Source organism: Alternaria hordeiaustralica, assembly GCF_023758085.1.
Source record: "Alternaria hordeiaustralica strain BMP 2776 chromosome Unknown scaffold_12, whole genome shotgun sequence".
Lineage (NCBI taxonomy): Eukaryota > Fungi > Ascomycota > Dothideomycetes > Pleosporales > Pleosporaceae > Alternaria > Alternaria hordeiaustralica.
Window position 1 is genome coordinate 904,554 of NW_026056784.1, and position 17,895 is coordinate 922,448.

The 17,895-nt window shown below is 55.6% G+C and overlaps 5 protein-coding genes across 5 annotated transcripts; 3 read left to right on the forward strand and 2 right to left on the reverse strand.

The window, feature by feature from the left end:
- Window positions 1-1,418: 1,418 nt before the first annotated feature.
- J4E84_006549 (uncharacterized protein) lies at window positions 1,419-4,499 on the forward strand (the record flags this gene model as incomplete). Its single annotated transcript, XM_049389138.1, has 2 exons — window positions 1,419-1,454; window positions 1,500-4,499. The coding sequence occupies 2 exons, from the start codon at window positions 1,419-1,421 to the stop codon at window positions 4,497-4,499; spliced, it is 3,036 nt and encodes a 1,011-aa protein (XP_049243412.1).
- Window positions 4,500-4,897: 398 nt separating this feature from the next.
- Window positions 4,898-6,590, reverse strand: J4E84_006550 (uncharacterized protein; the record flags this gene model as incomplete). Its single annotated transcript, XM_049389139.1, has 3 exons — window positions 4,898-5,619; window positions 5,669-6,366; window positions 6,511-6,590. 3 exons carry the CDS (start codon window positions 6,588-6,590, stop codon window positions 4,898-4,900), a joined length of 1,500 nt encoding a protein of 499 aa, XP_049243413.1.
- Window positions 6,591-6,920: 330 nt separating this feature from the next.
- Window positions 6,921-7,718, forward strand: J4E84_006551 (uncharacterized protein; the record flags this gene model as incomplete). Its single annotated transcript, XM_049389140.1, has 1 exon — window positions 6,921-7,718. The coding sequence occupies one exon, from the start codon at window positions 6,921-6,923 to the stop codon at window positions 7,716-7,718; it is 798 nt and encodes a 265-aa protein (XP_049243414.1).
- A 2,287-nt stretch (window positions 7,719-10,005) lies between these two features.
- J4E84_006552 (uncharacterized protein) lies at window positions 10,006-13,080 on the reverse strand (the record flags this gene model as incomplete). Its single annotated transcript, XM_049389141.1, has 2 exons — window positions 10,006-12,910; window positions 13,073-13,080. The coding sequence occupies 2 exons, from the start codon at window positions 13,078-13,080 to the stop codon at window positions 10,006-10,008; spliced, it is 2,913 nt and encodes a 970-aa protein (XP_049243415.1).
- Window positions 13,081-15,338: 2,258 nt separating this feature from the next.
- J4E84_006553 (uncharacterized protein) lies at window positions 15,339-17,345 on the forward strand (the record flags this gene model as incomplete). Its single annotated transcript, XM_049389142.1, has 2 exons — window positions 15,339-16,028; window positions 16,077-17,345. 2 exons carry the CDS (start codon window positions 15,339-15,341, stop codon window positions 17,343-17,345), a joined length of 1,959 nt encoding a protein of 652 aa, XP_049243416.1.
- Between the last annotated feature and the right edge of the window lie 550 nt (window positions 17,346-17,895).

Consider the following 17,895-nt stretch of genomic DNA (forward strand, 5'->3'; position numbering starts at 1 on the left):
AGAATGCTTGCCCGGAACGAGGTCCGAAGAGGGTGACGCTCCGTGTTGTAACGGGTATAGTGGGTCGGTGAGCATCATCGTCGACGCGCGATATTGGAGTTGCACTCCAGATTACTGATCTGAATGGATATGAAACACGTGCGATGTTTGTAACTGTGCTTACCTTGACACAGGGTGGCTGGTAGAAACTTCTGGCGCGAGGTCAGTGCGGCAGACGTTGTGAGATGCAGGCAACAATGATATGGCGCAGTCTTCGCGACCCTTGAATGTTCAAGCTCAGATGAGAGAGTATGCGAATTGATGTGTCCTCCTGGGGTATGCAAACGCGTTATGGTGTGCGTCTCCGAGGTCCCGTCTGCGTGAAGGGAGCGGGTGCAGTCCCACCATCTCAGAACGACAACAAAATTGGGATGAAGCCAAGACTGAGTGAAAGTGTTTCTGGAAGAGAAGCGAAAAGGGAAGAAAGTGTATCAAAAAGCGCCGGGCAGTGTGGTTGCATTTGCGAGAGAACTGGACCTGAGGGTCGGCTGTGAAAGTGGGGCGTGTCACAGGCACTCAATCAGCGCTCGTATACACGTATAGCGATGCGACCGGCGTACTTCGTACCGGCAGCCAGCGGACCTCTGTCACGAGATGTAGAAGGCAGAAAGCATTCGGCCGTAGTTAGGTATGATATCAGTCGGATGGAACGGGATGATGCGGGAGTCGGAAAGCAGGAAAACTCCCATCGGCCGAAGCAGGATGCACATGGGGAATGCATCAGAGGGCGTGCGCGCAACGAAGACGTGCTTTCCCATGCTGCGTGGCATGCGAAACAGGATGGAAGAAAGACGGGTAAATATCGCAAACTGTGTGGCTAGAAAGCCGGTCAGTCGAGTAGCTCTGGGTGGAAAAGGCGTGGCTGAGGAAAAGATGGCGTAGTAAGGCTGAAGACCCTGGCTACCAGCCGCCCGCGTAGACCGCCCGCGTCGACACATGTCATCCACGCATTGGAACATCGTCTGCCCGTTGCGCTACGTTTTTTTGCATAGCTGTTACAAAGAAGCAACGTGGTAGTTCCCCTTAGTACTCTTGAACAGTCTGGAGCCAGAAAAGGGTCAAATTACCCCCAGATCGGCGCTCTACTGTTCGGCTTCGCAGCAATCCGCATTCCGAGTCGACAACATCGTCACCAGCGCGCCCGTGAAAGCTGACAAGGCACCGAACACCCGCCCGACCCTTAGCAATCCGACTTCCGAAATGCCCGGCTGCTAGGAAACATCGTCACCATCGTCACCGTCGATCCCTGCATTCGCTCCACCGCCAGACATTTATACACGCTTGCGCTACACGCCTGCACCCCGCGTGTTTGTACCAAGATTCACCCCCACGACCACCTTGACGCATAATAAAGAGAGTTGTAGTAGCAGAGTTCAGCCATGGCGGGAATGGAGAACATCGAGGTGCATAGCAAGGTATGTACAGCATCCACGTCGCGCTTCCTCGCTGACTGAAGGCAGTCGTACCTTGTAAGATGGGTCAATGTCTCGTCAGGCCACACCATCTCCTGGAGCGTCCAACCCCATAAGAAGTCGCTCAACTTCGGCATCTTCAAGCACCCCGGCACAGCTACCGGCGCAACTCCCCAGCTGCCCACCTCTGCCCTCGTCGAATCTGGGCCCGGCACGCCGACCCTCGAGCCACCTACAACACGCGGACGCGGAGCTTCGACGTCGCGGAATGACAGAACAGTCGTTTTAGATAAGCTGGCGGCTATTGGGCTGCGGCAAGTGCACTGGCATGGGAAATGCGAGGCTGATTTGGTATCCATGGGCACATACGACGTACCGCCAGGCGAGGGTGGCATGTACGGACTGGTCTTTGACAACACCTTCTCCAAGACCGTGTCAAAAACTGCCACCTTCGTCCTCATGACATATCCGACCAACGCGGCGCCCAAGTCTGGTCACCACATGCACTACGCGCAGGCCATGGCGGGCGCGAGCACCACGAGCCTCCCGAAATCGAGCCCCTCCATGGGCCCCATCGAATCCTCCGAATCCCTACCGCAAGCCTACGCCGAGCGACCGAAATCACAATACGGGCAGAAACAGGGGAGTCTTTCCGGCTCCTCATTCCTGACAGGAGTGCTGCAGAAGAAGAGGAGAAAGAGGAACCAGGGCTATGCCAGGAGATTCTTCTCTCTGGACTTTACATCTTCGACGCTCTCCTACTACCGGAACGACCATTCATCTGCACTGCGAGGAGCCATACCTTTGTCACTGGCGGCTGTGGGCGCGAACGAGGAGACACGCGAGATATCCGTCGATTCTGGCGCCGAGATCTGGCAGCTGCGAGCAAATAATGAGAAGGACTTTCAGATGTGGAAGAACGCGCTCGATCGCGCCTCAAGAACCGCTTCGGATAGAGGGGCAGTCGCTTCTCCGACCCTACAAATCCAGGACAGCCCATACCAGAGTCTCCCGCACGTCTTGAACTCTGCCGAAGAGAACGAATGGGCAAGGGTCGAGGCCCTAGTCGGCAGAGTCTCAGGTACACGGGATGCAGTACGGAGGTTAGCTCAGGATACCGATCCAAAGTACAACGCATCGTCTGCGATGAGCGTTAGAAACATGGGCGATAGTCTCTCCCCAACGCCGTCCAACGACGAGGCGGGTGACTACTTCCCAGAACAAAAGGCCCCTGAGAAGATGGCTTTCTGGAAGCGCAAGCCGAGCAGTTCCGGCACTCAGAGTCCATCCGGCGGCATTTTCAGCAAGAGGAGTGTGTCAGCGCAAGTAGGAGTTGCGTCGCCTGGAGCCGTCCCTCCTGGTGCCTCCAATGCGGCCGGTAATGGCACCCTTGCCGTACCCAAACGCAATGGACGCGCGAGCACCATGATGAGCTCCGCAAGCATTCCACATGAGGAAAGCGTTCACGACAACTGCATGGCTCTACTTCGAGACCTAGACTCTGTTGTCAGGGACTTCGCTGACCTGATTAGCGAGAGCAAACAAAGACGAATGCCCCCGGCTGCACCTCTTTCTGCCGTAGGATCACGGCACAGCTTCGACTCAGTGGCCGAGTCTGTAGATGAGTTCTTCGACGCGCCAGATGGCGACGCAAGCAAGTCACAGCTTCTGACCATCCGGCGCGACAGTCAAGAGGACAGCCGCGAACGTGAGCAGTCACCAGATGCCGATTCAGATGGCGAGTCGGAGTCTTCCTCAGAGAATGGCAGTGTGGGAATGTTGGACCGACCTCGCATGTCGCGGGAAACCACTCCAGCACTCTTCCCTACACGTCCCAAGTCGCTTACACCTCTGCCACTTGACCCTGTGAAACGTCGGGGCACAGTCCCAGCACCAAAGGTTCAGCCTCCAAGTCTCATTGCATTCTTCAGAAAGAATGTCGGCAAAGACTTGTCAACCATCGCCATGCCGGTATCAGCCAACGAGCCAACATCCGCGCTGCAAAGACTGGCAGAACAACTAGAATACAGCGAGCTGCTCGATGCCGCAGTAACCGCAACTCCAGACAACGGCAAGCGCCTCGCCTACATGGCCGCCTTCGCCATCTCCGCCTTCAGCAACGCCCGCGTCAAAGACCGCGCCATCCGCAAGCCCTTCAACCCCATGCTAGGCGAGACCTACGAACTCGTCCGCGAAGATAAAGGCTTCCGCTTCTTCGCCGAGAAGGTCGTCCACCGCCCCGTCCGCATGGCCTGCCAAGCCGAAGCCAACGAATGGACCTTTGTCCAATCTCCCACGCCCATGCAAAAGTTCTGGGGTAAGAGCGCAGAAATCAACACCGAAGGTCGCGTCCGTATCTTCCTTCACGCCTCAGGCGAACACTACTCCTGGACGCTCGCCACATCCTACCTACGCAACGTCATCGCCGGCGAAAAGTACCTCGAGCCCTCCGGCACCATGACCATCATCTCTGAAACCACAGGCGCAAAAGCCGTGTGCACATTCAAAGCGGGTGGCATGTTCGCCGGCCGCTCAGAAGAGGTCTCCGTGCAGGTCTTCGACGCTTCAGGTGCCGTTCTGCCCATGGGTCTAAACGGCAAATGGACATCAGACCTCCAACTCACATCCAGCGGTCAGCCCACCGGGAAAACAATCTGGAAAACAGGCGATCTGGTCGATAAAGCGGAGAAACACTACGGCCTTACCACCTTCGCTGCTGCACTCAACCAAGTCACGTCCATCGAGCAAGACCGCATGGCGCCCACTGATTCCCGCTTGCGACCTGATCAGCGCGCCTTGGAAGACGGTGATGTGGATAAGGCCGAGGCGCTGAAGGCGAAGTTGGAAGAGCGTCAGCGGAGTCGCAGGCGCGTGCTCGAGGAACATGGCCAGGAGTGGCAGCCTAGGTGGTTTACCAAGGTGGGGCCTGTGGAGGCGGCGGCGTTGGGCGATGAGGAGGTTTGGAGGCTCAAGGGCGGGAAGGACGGGTATTGGGATTGTAGGGAGCGTGGCGATTTTGGGGATGTGGAACAGGTTTTTGAGACGTAGACGTGGACGTAGATACTGGGGAAGTGGTTGTAGAGAGAGTGCTGTGGAATCTACAAGGTTTTCTACATTGGAGTTTGAATCCGTTATGATTTGACGTAGTCTTATTGGTATGGCATGAAGTGTACGAGTTGATCTCGAAAATAAAGGTCTTTGGTATATAATACTAATTCAAGAAGGCATACCAGATATTGGCACGAAAAGACATGAATACCCAAGACACTCATTCACCCATGGGTCTCAGGGCAGCCGGCAACCGGAAGAACACCACGCAATGCTATAAGAACCCAAAACATGCAAGCTTTTGGTGTCTTCATCTATAACAAAAGAAGTCAAGCTGGAAAGAAGGCAAGCCAAAGCCCAGTACTAACGCCACACCCAGCCCTATGCTTGGAGGCCGCTCAAATCTCAATATCCATGCCAATATCCATACTAGCAATGATATCATCATCCATCTTCGGCTTCCTAAACGTGGGCAGACCTTTCCGCTCCGTCTTCTTCTTCTGCGGCTGCTGCGGGTTGGGCGTGCTAGCTCTGCTGGAGCCATCGCCATCGAACAGGGCATCAACATCCAGGTTGTTGCTCTTCTTGAGCGCCTCTTCCTCCTGCGCCTTGCGAGCTTCTTCTTCGGCCTTGCGCCTAGCAAGTTCCTTCTTCTGCTCCATCTTCTTCTGGCGCTGTTGGTCGAACTGCGCTTTGCGCACGCGCTCGGCTTCCTGGATGCGGTTCTTGCGGTTCAGTTCGGCGATGCGGGCGGCGGCTGTTTCTGATTGGGTTGCGATCTTGGGCTGGGCGTCGGCGTTGGGGCGGTTGAGGAGGTGGGCGTACTTCTTCGACTTTGCGATGCGCGCGCTGATGTCGGCGTCGGTCCAGTGGTGGTTTTGGAGCGCCTTGAGGTCGTCGTATTTGCGCTGGAGGAAGGACTGTGTGGGGACCTTGGCGTTGGTCTCTATGAGGGATTGCCGGTAGGTGTCGAGGTCGTTCTCGGTGAAGCGTTGGTTGGACATGAATTGGAACTGGTAGTCCTTCTTCACGGAGCCGTGTTGCGCAATAACGTATTGGTCGGTCGCGACGCGCTTACCGTCCTTGCCGTCGAAAACGTATGGTTTGCCAGCTGAGAAGCCTGAACAGAATGTTAGCATTGTTTGTAGTACAGCTGGAGCCGTGCATACCCTTGATTTGCGCCATCTTGTACAGTGTCCGCCGTTGTGAGTCCTGACCGACGCCTACACGTCCAAATGCGCCAGTCAGAGCCTCCTCAAAGCCAGGGTGGAAGCAGACTTCTGAGAAGAATCCTCTGCCAACACGAACCGACTCGAAATCGCGTAGGGTGGCAGGCAGCTCTTCGCGGGCCTTCTCTGGTGCTCGGTCGTCCCACTCCACGTCGCTCTCGCCATCAGCGTCGACATCCGAGCCACCGTCACGATCTCCGGAGCTGGACCGCCTGCGGCCACTGCGTCGGTCGTCGTTGCGCTGTCGTTGCTGGCCACGCTGCTCTCGCTCACGCTTGTATGCCTCGAGCTTCTCGTTCTTCCGCGGTTGTACCTTGGGGCGAGTGCTCCTGCGCTCGTCGGCGTCTTCGGAATCAGCCTTGCGCTTCCTGTCGTTCTGGACGTTGGCGGCGCGCCTGGCGAGCTCAGCCTTGAAGTTGGCGCTGCTCATCTCCTCGGCACGCTGACCGAGAATCTCTTCCCGCTCCAGCTGCGATAGGCCCAGAATGCGGCGCTTGTCTGATTCGTCGATGTACTTGCCCTCTAGGGGGTAGGGGACGTCTGCGGAGCGCTCTGGTACGTCATCGTCGCGATCTGAATCCGACTCGTCCATGGCGTCGGAACCCAACGAGTTTGGCGACGAGGCTGCGGGCGACGAGCTACGTGGAGTCAGCGCCATGTTGCGGTAGGGGGTTGAGCGGTCGGTGGAGAACAGAGCGGAGCGGAACGGAGAGGAGAGGAGCGAGGGAAAGGAGCGAGGCAGAGGCAGAGGAGGAGAATGATAGGTGAGAGATGGTACTCACGCCTCGCCTTCTTCGACGTCTGCATCTTCGTCACCGCCAGCGAGGGCGAAGAGCTCGTCGTCGATATCATCGGCCGACATGTTGGGTGGGATTGGCGAGGATTTCGCGGTGATTTCTGGATCGTAGAGGCGCGTTGGAGACGGACCCGGTGTCGCGGAGGGTGCCGTGAGTGAATTTGGGCGTGATTAGGGGGGAAGAGGATGAAAGAAGAACGTGGGAAGTCCAAAGGTCGGGGAAACGCTCGTTGAGCTCAGGCCATGCCGCGTTGAAAAGTGGGCCGTGTTAGCGTGCCTTGAGCGCATCATACCTCACCCGCCTATTGTCCGACTCACTCAATTCGAGAACAATAGCTTCGCCCCTTCACCTGCTCACCCGTATTACCTGTATTGCATCATAGTCTGGCCTGGAACATGTCTCCCGTCCTGCTCCCACCGCGGGCATTATCGCGCACTGTGGCCCGTCGCAGCCTCCAATACCCTGTGCTCGACTTTCTTGCCCCCAGTACCACATGCGCACCACGCCAAACGTCACGCCTGGCCAGCACCGCCTCCGCACCCCAACCCCCGCCTTCACAGCCCGACTCCGCGCAATCACCGCCTTCACTGCAGACGCAGAAAGATGGCAAACCAATACGGCCGCTGTCGCAGCAGCAGCAGGAGTTCCTCTCTTCCGCGCTGCGGGTGAACCAGACGGGTGAACTCGCCGCCATCCTCATCTACGCTGCCCAATCGCCCGTCCTCACACGGTCACACCCGCACTTGCGACCGCTGATGAAACACATGTACGACCAAGAAGCCGGCCACTACAAGTTCTTCAACGAGGTCATTTCCAAGCACCGCATACGACCCACCGCAATGACGCCCATATGGACCGCCGCCGCCAGCATGCTCGGGTGGTCGACCGCTGTCATGGGCCGCGAGGCCGCCATGGCATGCACAGAGGCTGTCGAGACGGAGATCGGTAACCACTACAACGAGCAGGTACGCGTGCTGCTAGACTGGGCGAAGAAGTGCGAGCAGCGGGGTGAGAGCCTGGGACCCGAGCTGGACAAGTTGGTGGTTGAGTTGCGGCGGATTAGAGACGAAGAGCTGGAGCATCTGGATCATGCGGTGGAGAACGATGCCAAAAGCGCGAAGCCTTATGATCTGCTGAATGAAGTCATAAGAGGAGGATGTAGAGGCGCCATTTGGGTGAGTGAACGTGTGTAGTGTGATGTATGACTGAGACGATCTTGTATATACTGTAACATTAGACACGCATACCTGGCTTCTGCGTTGACCGTCTTCCTTCAGGTGAGGGGTGGTGAGGGGTTCAGGCTCTGTTGGCGATGCTTCCTTTACCATCTTCGTCCTCAAGCCAAGGATCTCATACATCTGTTGCTCAACTTCCTCGCTTTTATACGCCAGTCTCTTGTCTTATCTTCTTTGATACCCATGCTGGTCAGGATGGCGAGGGCTTCATTCTTCTGTTGGCGATGCTTCCTTTACCTTCTCCGCCCTCTAGTCAAAAGTCTTAAACATTCGATACTCAGCTTCCTCACTTCAACACGTCAATCCTTCCTCTTCTCTTCTATCCTTTGATTTCGCTGCTGGTGTTCATACCCCACACGTCCCTCGGCCAACTCCGTGGTTTTCTCCATTTCTCGCTTTCACCTTCACTTAAGCTCCCACTCCACCAAAACACGCTCTCACCACCACAACAACACTGCCATCACCACAACAACGCCGCCACCCACTCTTCCCACCACCCACTCACCCTATTTACTTTAACCTCTATCCATCCCCGCTCTCTCTCCTAATATATACCACTTACTTTGACTATTTTCCATCAAAACAAGTGTCCGGCACAACACAAACGACTTGCCAACCGACCCAACTCGGGTTAGGTTAGAGGTTCGATCCCTCTCACAGACACATAACGGATGGGAGATTCATCCCCATAAGGGGCGTCGGGTATCATGTACCTGCTAGGCTTGCTTAGCGGGTATATGGCACCTGAGTGTGTCCGACCAAGGGAGACGTCCCTTGGTTGGATGTGCTCGAGTAACGTTTGAGAGTGAATCATCGAACTGGCGGAGGCAGGGGCCTGTTCCATTGATCTGTTTTTTTTGCTGTTTTTTTTTTTGCATGTTGTATGTAGTACTGAGGGCGACACTTTCTTCAATAATGCATAACTAGTGTGTGAGCGGTTGAACTCACTCAGTTCAGGATGCAAGAGGTAAGCAGTTAGAAATTGAAGGTGCGTTGTGCGTGCGAGGGCGTCAAAGGAGGAGAGTAGGGATGGGCGGTGGAGGTAAGTTTAGAAATGGTAGATAAGTAGTTGCATCATTGTATAAAGAAAAAGCTACAGCGAAGTAATACCTATCTAGCGCACTACATAACACCCAACACCACGCGCGTACATGCTGGAAAAACCCATCTTCGCAGCACCTACTCAAACCCACCACCAAGATCACTAAGCACACTCCGCATACCCTGCTTTCTCCCACCCTCAACCTTCTTCCTCAACGCCTCCTTCCTCTTGCCCTCTTTCTTCTCCAGCAACGCCCTCCGCTCCGCCTCCCTTGCCTGAGCATGGATGTTGCTCCGTCCAGTACCACCTCTCCTCACTCCACTCTCCTTTGGCGCACTGCTACCCGCGGACCGCTCGCTACTGACAGACAGATTACTAGTTGCCTGGCGTATGAGCGACGGAACGCGGAACCCTGGTGTCGCAGCCCCGCGCGATGGAGCATGGAAAGCGAGATTGGTGTCTGCGCTTACAGACTCTTCGACTGTGGATTGCCGGCTTAGAGTCAGGCGGTCGATGATGGGTTTGCGCGCTGCGGAGACGAAGGCGGGTTCGTGGTCGTCTTCTGCGTCCGAGAGCTGCGAGTCTGGGATTACGATGCGCGTGTCTTCGATGAGCTCTGAGATGGAGTCTCTGACGTCGTCGGCCGTGAGGGGCTTGCGCGCGAGGCTTTCAGATGCTGTTGTGCGGCGCATGTGTGGAGGTGGGCGGTTCTCCTTCTGGGAGTCTTGGGACTTGCGCTTGAGTGGGCTGTTTGGTGCTGATAGGTTTTGGGAGGCGGCCTGGGAGTCTGGGACGGCGATGACGTCGCCTTGCACTTCCTCTTGCGACTGTGACTGCAAGTCGTTCATGTCCGGCTCCTTCTCGGGCATGTTGAGATAGTCGTACTCGCCTTCGTCGTCGAAGTCGGCCAGTGTCTTGAAGAACGCCTTCTTCTTTTCGTCGTCGGCGAGTGCCTTGACCTTCTGGTCCTGCAACAAAGCGTTGGTTTGCTTCTGGAATGCAGCGCGCTTCTTGCGCTGGCGCAACTCGGCCTCGTCTTCAGAGTCAGACATGTCGAAGCCGTCATAGCCGCCACCACCTCTGCGAAGGCCACCCTTCCTTTGCATCTTCTTGTAGAGCTCGGCGAGATGCTTTTCGTCATCCTTCTTGGTCTTGTCACTGCGTTGGATTAGTATTGACATGACACGAAGATGGGAGTTGAACTTACGCGTAGAAAGCAGCAATCTGGCGCTCGTTGACTTTAACGTCGTTGTGGTCGATCATGTCCTTGAGATCTTCGTCTTCCTCGCCTTCCTCATCATCACTAGCTCCTCCAAGCCCGGCGTATTCGTCCTCAGACTCCTCGGCTTGTTCCATGACGGCTTCTCTCGCCATGCTCTTCTTCTTGTCGAATTCTTCAGCTGCCTTGGCCTTCTTAGCCGCTTGCTGCAACTTCATGAAAGCATCTTTGCTGAGCTTAGGAGGGCGTTGGATGTCGTCCTCGCTCTCTTCCTCAGCATCGATCGAGTCGTCTTCAACGTCAGAGAGCTCAACAGCAGCCTCTCGCCGTCCACGCTGAAGCTTGCCTTTCTGCTTGATTGGCGACTCGGCAATGAGCACCATGACGGTATCGGTCGTTGATGGTGGCGGGGCAAGGCCTGCTGGCGACCGAGAGAAGGAGAAGCCTGCATCCTGTGTTGGTTCAAAGTCCTCGACCTGGGTCCGCGAGAACATGGGGGAAGTCCTGACGACTTGGCTGATCCCCATGCTGAATTGAGACTCGTCGCCAGTCTGTGTTTGCTTCTGTGGCGACATGAAAGTCTGGCTGTTGGGGACTACAAACTCCGAAGCCTGGCTAAAGTTTGCTGCGGGTTGGGTATCGGGCAGGTTTCGCAGGAACTCTAGAGAGTCTTGTTCGGTGTTGACGGCGGCAGCAGGTTGGGAGTCAGACTCCAACTCGGCCATGGTGCCTGCGAACATCTGTGTGAGGCCTATGCCGGTGTTGGCGTTGCCGAACCCAAAGGCGGCCATTGTGTCGGTTTGAGTTGCTGGTTGAGTGGGTGTGGCAGGCCTAGGAGCCTCTGCATCATCATCGTCGTCATCGTCAACGACTCGGTTGCGGGCACGGTTGATAGTTTGCCTTCGAACAGGAGCGACGGCATCTTCGTCTTCCATATCGACATCCTCGTTGACGTTCTGGGCTTGCACTGTCTGCTCTGGCTCGTCGTCCTCGTCAGCCATTCCGTCGATGAGAGGATTGTCTTCAGCGTCGTCTTCCATCTGCTCGTCTTCTGAGCCTGATAGAACAACCTCGGCTTCTTCTTGATCATCGTCCTCTTCTTGGTTGGCGTCCTCCTCGCCGCTGCCGACATAGTCGCCGTCTTCATCATCGCTGGAGGGAAGGTCATCGATGGTCTCGCCGTTTTTCTTCGCCTCCTTCCTCTCCATCTTGGCTAGTTCAAGGTCCTCCTGCCTTTGCTTCTCGAGCATTGCGACCATGTCGTCGATCTCCTCTTGGCGCTTCTCCCTCTCCTCTTCAGTCTCAGGGTTGTGACCTCGCTTGATCAAGTCGGCTATTCTCTCCTCTTTGGCTTTCGCAGTCTGTTGGCGAGCCTTCTGAGCTAGGGCGAATTCCATCTCACCACGAGTCACTATCTTCTGTCCCTTCTTGCCCTTTGGTGGCGACTTGGTCAACTGAGCGAGAGCACGTAGATGTACGAATGACCCTGCCTCGTTATCCTTCTTTGTGGGTAACCGGTCAAAGACGGGGAATCGGCTCTTGGGCTGTTCCACCTTTGCATCATCGTCCGAGTCCGAAAGTTCCACCATATCGTTGTCGGAGGTCTTTTTGGTTTCCACTGCCGCTGTATGCACAGTGACTGGATCTGCCTGCTTCATCCAAGGATGTACCGGCAAGTGTTGGAACTCGGGTGCTCGCCCTTTGCCCTTGTCCACTCTCGCGGGCTCGGGTGGCTGAATGTTGCTTTCGGGCGCCGTGGTAGATGTTTGTTGATCTACGGAAGCACCCTTTTCCTCCGTAGCATTTTGTCTTTGGGGACTCGTCGGCGGCGTGTCCTGTATTTGGTTTGCCTCTGCATCAGACGATGTAAGGGCCGAGCTGGCCTCTGGCGTTGGGAGAGGTACGACTTCGGCGTTGGGCGCTTGGTAGTTGAACTTCTTGAACAGATCCTGGGTTGTGAAGCGCTTCTTTGTCTTGGCTTGGTGGGTAAGCTGCATGTTACGGCTTATGCGCTGCTGGTCGCGAGCCATTGCCTCCAGGGCCTTCTTTCCAGCTTTGCGGGTTGGCTTCGCTTGTTGTGTAAGCCGCCTGCCGCTCTCGCCATCCGACTCGCTGCCAGAGCCCTGATCTGCTAGCCGTCGTGCGAGCTTCTTAGATTGTGCCTGCTGCGCTTCCTCCTCTCGCTGTTTCGCCAACCTTTCCTCTCGAATGCGTCGTACCCGCTCTTGCAGGTCGGTAGTATGGATGGGCCGCGAAGACTCGTCGGAGTCTGAGCCGGCATTCGCTGATCGCCGTGATGGCTTCTTAGCCGGTGATGGACCCGGAGTCACGAAGAGGCCTGGGGAAGATGGTCGTGATCGTACGCTTGGCGATGCGGATGCTCGAGGGCTTGCAGTCTTCGTCCGGGTTGTGGCTGGTTTGCGGGCATTCGCTCGTACAGGCATTGCGTCCTCATCTTCGCTACTTTCGATGGTAGCAACAATGGGTGCTTCCTGCTGTGCTTGTTGCGGCGCGGCCGATTGTGCTGTCGATGAGCTCTTGTTGGCAGCGAGCCTCTTCTTCATGAGTTCGTATGCGTCTTCTCCATCGCTCTCGTCTTCCTCGTCAACCTGCGTTGTCGCCGGCTCCCCACGTGTTGTTGTTGAAGGCTTTGCGCTGAATGTGGGTGCTGTGTCATTCTCAGATGCAGACGCTTCACTATCAGATCCGGCTTCGCTATCTGAAGAGTCCACGGTTTTGCGCAGAGCTGCTAGCAGCTTTGGCCGAGGCTTCGCGGACGCGTCTGCCGCGCGTGTTGGGGACGTTGGTGCTGGTGTCATGGTGTATGCTGAAGTCCCTAGATTGGGGTCGTAGAAATGGGTGTTAAGAGGCGCTGGCGGTTCGTATGTTCTGATATGTGATGGTGGTTGTAGGTAGAGGCCGCGTGAAGTCTTCGTCGACGGGGTAGACCAGGAAACCTAAATGGAGGGGTATTAAACGCGTAATGCAAGTGCTGAAGATGTATATCGAAAGACGTAATAATTTTGCAAGGCTGGATACGTTCAATTGCACATGCACATGGCGGGGAAGTGTCGTGGTTGGAGCAAGCTTGGACTACGCGTGATTCTGGACGTCGCGACACGCGACTTACGACGCGACTTCTCGCGCTTGCCAAATGTGGCTTAAGTGCCACCATTCCTTTTTCTCTCCACCACCAGATCGCTCCACATCACGATACATCGCATCGTCTGAGACAACGTCGCAGTTGGCGACTTCTACCGGAATACCAGCAGGACATGCTTCATTTCAGACAGCTCGCTTTCCTTTATCCGCGTGACCCGCCACTCACAAGCCTCGCTGAGTTCTCGGCCAGAAAGTCCTCCACCATCCCACATGACACTGTCGTCGCGTGTGTTGTGTGAGCAAGATACATGGGTTGCGCTCCGAAAGAGATGAATTTCTTGATTCGATACCACCACATCCCGACCACTTCTGTTTATCCATTTAGCCAAGATTTCGATCGCGCTGTCCTAACCGTGATAGTCCGTCTCTGTTAGCAAGAAACCAACGGGACGGCGTGTCGCGGACTGATTGGGCACGTCGACATCATATGTCCATACGAGTGCGAATGCGTCAGCCCTATGCCTCTTCTCTGACCAAGCAGTAGCCGACCCACTGCAGGAGTTTGCTCCGCCACATAACACACGATCAGCATGAATGCAGACTTCCATGCAATTTGACTATCTCCTTTGTTGAGGCTGCGATTTGGCGTAAACACGATGGAGGCCTGATCACGTTTCATGGAAGCCGAATCATCGTCGCTTACAAAGGACTCTGCGCGTGAATCAGACGTGCAACTAGGTTCTTAGCCTCCTGGATTTCGAATTTGATGCAGGTGTAAGTTCACGGGGTGTAGGAGTTGTTTTGCATGAACTCTGGCACACAGCCTCGATGGATACCTTGGGCACGCACAGGCAGCTGCGCCGCAGAACACCCGCTTGGTCAGCTCATACTCACGATGATCATACTGGTGGCCAGTCCTCTCTACAGCGGGCGCGTTTCGACTTATGCAAGGTGGTGGTCATAGCAGGAGGGAAGGTCGACGTTTTACAGGCGTCTTACCTGTTGCGATCGGACCATGGTGCTCCGCCAAAAATAGCACCCGTTCCTTCGTCGGTAACGCGTACCCCAGAGAAAGACCGTTGCCAGCCAAGCAGATCTTGCAAGGGCCACTTTCACTTTGACTGCTCGCGAGCATGGCTGGAGCGATCATTCGACGTTATGCGGGATCTGCAGAACTCCTTGCCTTATCTCGCGTCCACATGCGTCTGAAAGATGACGACAGACGTGAGCAACAAGCGCCTAACACGCTACCACGCGTAACGCGCCATTGGTGGCTTTCCGCCGAAACGAACGCGATGTGCTGTAGCAACGGAACTACCGATGCGGCCATCGCGATAGTACCTGTTGTTGCTCACGGAACTGACTGCGAAACGCCTCAGGCTGGCTTTTTAGTGTTGGTTGTTCGATGTGTCTTACAGGGCCACCCTACTTCTTTGAGCACTGCCACCAGAACGGCACTTTTGCAGGAACGCATACTGCGACGAATTTCGGGCCAATGGCCGAGTGCGAACTTCTCTTACAGCGCGATGGATCGTAGATGGTGGGGGTGAGGAGTTGGGATTATGTCACGTCTGATGCAAGCGACGGCTCCAGATACCTTTTACGCGTTCGACAGTGAGGTGGAGCGGTACGACAGCTTTCAGATGGCGAGCAGATGCACGTTTCATGTGGTCTGCTGAATTACCCCTGAGAATGCGGCCCTAGGTTAGTAGCGCTGGGGGTCCCTGCAGCGCCGGCGCGGCGATCTCCCTTAGAGCATCGTGAGGCTCGACGCGTTCAGAATTTGAGATCGCGGAAGGAGAGATCACCATGGACAATATTGATCACTAGAGGGAGTTGCTGCAGCGCCGGAAACTCTCCGTGCAATAGTCACTTGCTCTAGTACCAGACAGGTGTGGAGGCATGCATGCCTGGGTGCCTGCATGCCAAGGCAGCCTCTTAGTGCCCTCTTGAAACCCGTGAAACAGACCACGGATGTTGCTCTTCTAAACAAGAGCCGTCCGTCTCCGCCCGGAAATTGGACGATCAATGTCTTCCTGGCGGCCTAAGAACTGAGCTTATACCCATCCGTATACCGTCAAAAGCTTCTCGAACGCTTCCATTTCGCGCGCACTCGCCCTCCCTACATAGTAACCACAGCTCTGCCCGCCCAAGACGGACCGTGAACCACCAATCTCCGGCATGATACTGGCGATTGCGCATACATCGAGATAACATGGAGGCCGACGACGCTCAACTCTACCAATTCAGCACCCCTCAGCAGAGCAACTCGTTCAAGCGCGCGCGGCGCAGTCTACAAAGCTCCACGCCCTTGAGCAGCGTGACCGAGAGTGTCACTTCTTCCCCCCGTCACTCTGGCCAGAACCAGTTGGCACCTCAGCTCTTTGACCATGTCAATGCGCTGAAGCATCTTGATGACCAGCAGATCCTCCAGCTACTTTCCGTTGCGCGCAATGGAGGTCAGTCAACGTTCAGCCCTGGCGGCGCGTTGTATGCTCACGCGTATCCAGATGGTATGCGTCGGTCGGGCGCCGACCGATCGTCCATGTCGACCGTCGGAAGCCGCGCGTCATCATACCTGAGTGTACCATCCAGCAGAGTACCCAGCATGCTCTCGGACCCGCGCTCGTCCATCGCGTCTACCGACTCGTCCTTTACACACTACAGTGCCGCATCCTCGCGCCTGTCGACCGCATCATCTCGTCTCTCCACAATCTCCACCACATCGACGCCCGCGCCCAAGAACTTTGCCTGCACATTTTGCGACAAGGCTCTCAAGTCGAAGCCATACTGGAAGTCGCACGAGGAAGAGTTCCACGAGCAGCGACTTACCTGGAGATGTCCCGACTGCGAGCAGATCTTCCATGCTGGCAAGCGGTTCCGTGAGCATCACACCAAGCTACACGTACGTCAGAATTACCCTTCATCTAGATTAGAGGCTAACATTTCACAGGGCTGTGAACACTGCAAGCAACCGAGGGAAAGCGGTCAACCCACGAGCAGGAAAGCATCGCCATGCGTCAAGAAGTACGAGATCGTCATGCACGACAAGGACGCCTGGGGCTGTGGTTTCTGCGCTTCTCTTCTAACCACCTGGGAGGAAAGATGCGAACACATCGCTCTTCACTTTGAAGAGAAGGGCGGATCCAAGTGGAACTTCACCAACGTCATCCTCGGTCTGCTGAAGCAACCCGAACTCGCCAGCGCATGGAACCAAATGATGCTCGATCGCCATGGCGACGAATCAAACTGGCCGTCGCTGGCGTGGGAGTCTAAGAAGTGCAACCGCTTACGGTATAAGCTCGAGACCAAATGGGATACACGCGTTTTCGACATTGAGAAGTTGGTGCAGGACACCTACGACTTGGCCGAAATCGAGGTTAAGGACGTCGTCGAACCCACGACTGAACTCACGCCCGAAGCTCCGGAGTCCCTCGACAACAGCCAAGGCGAAATCGTGGAGTTCAAGTTGGAGTCGAATGACTTCATGACGGACAACAGGTTGCATAGCTCCCACGGCCTACCGTCCGATAACAGGCTCCACAGCTCCCACGGTCTGCCGTCTGAGCATATGATGATGGACATTGACTCTGTGGAGCCCCCACAGATGCATCATCAAGATATGCAACAATCACAATGGCCGGTCAGCCAGGACATGCACCACAGCATGAGCGCGGCAACCGCCATGGGTGGCTTCGGTGCTTTCGATACCACCATGACGTCGATGCCAACGGACTTTTCGCAACCGATGGCGCAAAGCTTTCAGCCACAGCAGCAAAGCTGGCCAAACGCCGGCTTCGCTTCGACTCCCGACCTGCTCAGCTACCAACAACCAGCGCCATACATGGACTACCAGCAACCCAAGGAGATGGTCTCTGTACCCACATCGCAGTACTCCAACTTTGCGCACTACCCCCGCCAAAGCCTCCCACCAAACTTCTTGCAGCAGCAACAGCAGCAGCACCAACAACAACAACAGCAACAGGCGCCCAGCACGCCAACCTCTCGTCGCTATGTCCCCAGACTAATTAATATTTCGAACAACTCGAGCCACCGCGGCGTTCAACTCGAACAGCCACCGCCGCCACCACCCAAAGACGAGCACCAAAACCGCTTCTCCCGTCTCATCATGAGACGGCGCCCAAGCAATATCTCCCAGCACAGCATCGTCTCGCACCGCGATATGGGCGGAACCTGGGGCGACGATTCCAACTGGGGATAACTCTGATTCAGCACTCTCTCCACCGCGCATACACGCACATAATACCACCTTTTGCACCCTCGGCTGGTCCGACCACGCACACTCTCCTTAGAAACAAACAAATAAAGCACCGCAACAGGTGACTCCGAACCTCGCTGTTCGTCCCTGGGTCCTGGCTCCGCCCTGCACCCCTCGACGAAGCGAGCTACACGACACCTCAACGGAGATAGTACCCACACACAAGACGCTTCATCAGCGCTTGCCACTTGTTTTTCCTTTACCGTTTCCTTTCTCCTTACGTATACAACAGTGTTTCCAGCGGGATGGGATGAGGATATACCCATATATGCAGCGACTTGCCTTTTTTCCCACCTTGTTTGTTGTCGCTGTTTCGCCGCAACGTAGTTTAGTGTCTTTGTTGAGAGTTTCAACTATCTTTGCTTGCATGCACATGCACCTAATACCCCCGCACCTCTTTTTTCATGTTGCCATTTGGTTGCGACGCGATTGATGTAATGATGGGGTTTGGAATGAAATATCTAAGGAAGGGAAGGAAGAATGGGATGGACAG